The sequence below is a fragment of the Penaeus monodon genome, chromosome 32, assembly GCF_015228065.2.
Source record: "Penaeus monodon isolate SGIC_2016 chromosome 32, NSTDA_Pmon_1, whole genome shotgun sequence".
NCBI lineage: Eukaryota > Metazoa > Arthropoda > Malacostraca > Decapoda > Penaeidae > Penaeus > Penaeus monodon.
Window position 1 is genome coordinate 17875013 of NC_051417.1, and position 1583 is coordinate 17876595.

The window sequence follows — 1583 nt, forward strand, 5'->3', positions numbered from 1 at the left end:
GATCTTTTAGTGATACATAGGTTCTAAGTGGGGTCTGCACGTAAAACAAACAAACGAAAAAAGGAAAAAGTATTTTCATTATTGTTACCATTCAGTCGTGAATTTATACATAAATAAAGTTAGCTGTATTCTTACTTCCCAGAGAGATGTTTGACGTCGAGACTTTTCTGTCCTACTATCATTCCAATAAATATCTTTAGAGTTGCAGGTCAGTTTATATATACAGAAAAATCATTAGAAAAACACAAATGAAAAGAGATGTAATCGACAATTAAATATTCAGCAAGTATATTCGATAAGTAGTTGGACCACTTGATCTAAGGAATTCAGGTGGCTATTAGCAGCTGCTTCTCGCTGGAACACCGAGAGCCTCCAAGCGAGTCTTGTAGTAGGAGCAGAAATTTTGAAGGAGGCGGAACCTATGTGTCAGTTGTTGGTTCCTCTGCTCAAGGCTATTCAGCTCCATGCGAGCTTTGTCGTGGAGATCGCGCATCTTCCTTCGGTAAATAACCGAAGCCTCGTTGTTGAGGACGCGGGACCGATGATCTCGTTTTTCAGCACTGTTGAGGAACTGACGCTGATGCCGATGTCGATAGCCTTTCCGTTTATTTGAAGTGCCACTTCCAGGCACACAATCTGTAGCCGCACCGCTTTGGCGATGGAGGGCATTAAACTTTTGGTTCCACTCAAGAGAAATACCCGATTGTTGATGAGGTAGCTGGTATACATCCATTTGGTGGTCATATCCAGAATGCTGATCGCATGGTTGAGAAATACTCACTTGCTGAAAAGATTCTCCCAGTTTCTCATCATATTGAGAAAGGTCCAACTGTGGCTGATAGAAATAGGAGGAACTATCTTGTTGCTCGCAATATCCTTCTGTGGTGTGAGACGATGGGTATGGCGGTTGTCTCTTACTGTTAAACATGTCATTTGGATTGACTGCGCCAAGACCCTGTAAAGATGATAAATTCATCAGTTATATGCCAGATTATATTTGCACATATTGACTGCTACATACAATATTTTTTCATCGATTTTAACAACTGTCGTGTACGTACCAAGAAATCCTCGTCTTGCGAACAGAGAGATGTGGCACTGAAAATGCCTTCAGGAGACGCCGAGTCGGATGCTGCTCCTTCAACGCTCGACTCAGGCCATAGTACGGCTGCCAGAATATCCAGATCAAAGCTGGCAATATACTCTTCATCTTCACAGACATCGGAGCTTTGTGTGCCGTAGATCAAACTGGCACTTGAATATTCATCTACGCTTCCGACGGCGCCGTAGATGGCCTCTTGAGTTGGATAATCCGACATGGCGATGAATGGCGAGGTTGGTTTCGTTGTAGAAGATTTTGGAAAGGCAGATAGGGTGGCTTAGCATGGTCTTGTATGCTAGCGCTTGTTGAAGGTAATGGTGAGGATTCAGTAAATAGCACTATTTATACGGGCGAGAAGAGAGAAGTGCCTGTACGGGTTTCGCCCCCGTTCAGCACTGACGAGTTGAACGTTAAGGCTCCAATACAGATGATGAAACAAAAAGCATGTTAATGTAATTCATAATACGTATTTGATCCCTTA

At 42.9% G+C, this 1583-nt stretch overlaps 1 protein-coding gene across 1 annotated transcript; it reads right to left on the bottom strand.

The window, feature by feature from the left end:
- Positions 1 to 104: 104 nt before the first annotated feature.
- LOC119593691 lies at positions 105 to 1395 on the bottom strand. The gene is made up of 2 exons (XM_037942647.1): positions 1062 to 1395; positions 105 to 955 (listed from the first exon to the last, which is right to left on the bottom strand). Exons 1-2 carry the CDS (start codon positions 1317 to 1319, stop codon positions 338 to 340), a joined length of 876 nt encoding a protein of 291 aa, XP_037798575.1. The 5' UTR covers positions 1320 to 1395; the 3' UTR covers positions 105 to 337.
- Positions 1396 to 1583: the final 188 nt, after the last annotated feature.

Excerpts from the sequence above, each read along its gene's own strand:
- LOC119593691 (XM_037942647.1), bottom strand. The coding sequence starts at position 1,319 with ATGTCGGATTATCCAACTCAAGAGGCCATCTACGGCGCCGTCGGAAGC. Across the intron at positions 956-1,061 it reads CGCAAGACGAGGATTTCTTG|GGTCTTGGCGCAGTCAATCC; the intron begins GTACGTACACGA and ends TCATCTTTACAG.